Source organism: Aplysia californica, unplaced genomic scaffold, assembly GCF_000002075.1.
Source record: "Aplysia californica isolate F4 #8 unplaced genomic scaffold, AplCal3.0 scaffold00323, whole genome shotgun sequence".
Classification (NCBI taxonomy): Eukaryota; Metazoa; Mollusca; class Gastropoda; order Aplysiida; family Aplysiidae; genus Aplysia; species Aplysia californica.
Genome location: NW_004797593.1, coordinates 471,316 through 473,400, shown reverse-complemented (window position 1 = coordinate 473,400; position 2,085 = coordinate 471,316). Strand labels below are relative to the sequence as shown.

At 42.7% G+C, this 2,085-nt stretch overlaps 1 protein-coding gene across 1 annotated transcript in view; it reads left to right on the top strand.

Moving 5' to 3' along the window:
• LOC101864634 (uncharacterized serine-rich protein C215.13) overlaps positions 1-2,085 on the top strand; it is a gene marked incomplete in the record, with an annotated part of 12,278 nt that overhangs the window by 6,356 nt on the left and 3,837 nt on the right. The window contains 1 exon segment of the mRNA XM_005102388.3: positions 53-234. Coding sequence (XP_005102445.3) covers positions 53-234 — 182 coding nt within the window.

Sequence of the window (2,085 nt, the reverse complement as noted above, 5' to 3'; positions counted from 1 at the left end):
TCCCCACCCACGACATCTCCCCCCCCTCCCCTTTGTCATCTGCCACCTACAGTCCTGTTGTACAGCGGGCACGCTCACAGCCAATCAGTGAGTTGCCAGGAGGCCAGTTCCTGTTGCACATGCGTTGCGACTCCCGGATGTTCGTGGTACTACAACAGCACCCTCCCCGAGCCTTTCTGTGACTACACTCCGCACGGCTACTCTAGCCTGACCAACGTGGACGAGACTCTAGAGGTTTGGCTTCTCCTTTAAAATAGACGCAGTGTCGCTTAAAATTGGCGTAAACTAGAGCTGGGCGAAGACTCGATTCCAGAACCGATTCCCACCATTAATGCTATGGAAGAAAAATTCCGACTCCTATTTACGTAAACCAACGGTTACCACTACTTTAATCATTAAAATCGTCCTTTTAAAAAAAAGAAATTATTATCGAGAAAAAAATAAGTTGATGCTTCGCAGTGTACCGAAATCAAGGTTATCCTAACTCCTGAAAATGTTCGGGGCCAACCAGGTAACCACCAGAAGAAATCACATCATCAGAAAGTAAGTAATTGGGTTCGGAGTCGATTCCTACGATTCCTAGCTTTTAATAATCGGGAACCTCGCCGCCCAGGACTAGCGTAAACTCCCTTGAAATGTATAATAATGCAATATTATAGATTAAAAATGACGAGATTTCGTTAAAAATTAATGTGCTTTCGCTTGAAATGTGTAACAATATAATATTATAGCATCTGTATGGCGCAAATTGCCGCTCAAATGCAAGACCTGTGCTTTACAATCTGTGAGACGTGCTGATAAAATGAGTTACTTCTCGCAATCCACAATTGGAGATATTGGCCAAAATCGACGTTAGGGTCAAATTTGTAGATTTTCTATTAATGCCATATTCTTGATCTATAACCTGTCTTTTATTATTTCATACTTATATATTGTAAAAACTTCACCTTTAAGCTTGATGTATCTTTACGGTCTGAATCCGAGAAGTAAGCCATTTTGTCAATAGGCTTCAATCTATACTATTACCCCAGCAGACCTGATAACATTCTGAAACAACCGCAACTTCCTGGAAAGCATGTAGTGCAAACTACTATTTTACAGGTGCTCAAACACCAACACACCGACAAGATATTTCGCTGTCCTTGGTCGCGTACCCATTTACTCCTGGGTGGAGAGAGGAAAATTCGTGTAAAGTGCCTCTTCCACGGAGACAATACCGGGCCTCAGGCTCAAAACCACGAACCTGCAATTTTACGATTACGAGTCCCGCAGCCTAACCACTAGACTGTCAACGCCACACGCTTATAGATGGCACGCACTTGTTCTGTTTTGCAAAATAAGCAGTCTGCGACATTTCTCAGGCACCAGCCAAGTGAGTTCTGTAGTTGACCTGCTCTAATCCAGGCGAAGTCCAGATTGATCGTCCCTCTAGATAGTACAATGGACTCGTCCCTACGCCTGAAGTTGACATCAGCTGATTCCATTGTCGTAGTTTGAGATGAAACAAGTCTGTGTGACCAGTTTTTAGTTGATCTAATATCATATCACTGAGGGGACAGTTATTTTATTACATTCACCATTGTAACGTAACATGAACATCATTGTAAAGCTATTTCTGGGTCCTTCAAGCCCTTTTTTAATTCCTCTGCTTTTCCACTCGGCTTTCGTCTTTTCCACGGACACAAACATTTATTTACTTTACCTTTACTTTTTCATCCCCTGTTGACGTTACGCGTTGAGAGGAGGTGCAGTATTTCATGGTAGGCCGACTCTGCAGCTCTTTCAATTGGGATGTTATAAATTATTTCTCAGGGTTTCCTTGACTCACCCAATCCATCTTTTGCGTGGCCTATCTCTTAAAAAAAACCTAGGTCGCCCTAAAACATCGCTGGCTATCAGAGGCTATAATGAAACCATGACTGGCCTAGCAAGTCGACAACAGATAAATATTGCTACGAAAAACAAAACAAAACAAAAACCCCGAAAATACCAGCTCCTCCCCCTACCCCCGCACCCAAACAAACACTTATTTATTATAGACCTCAAATTCAGCACCTTACGAGGCTCTGATTTTTCATTCTGCCT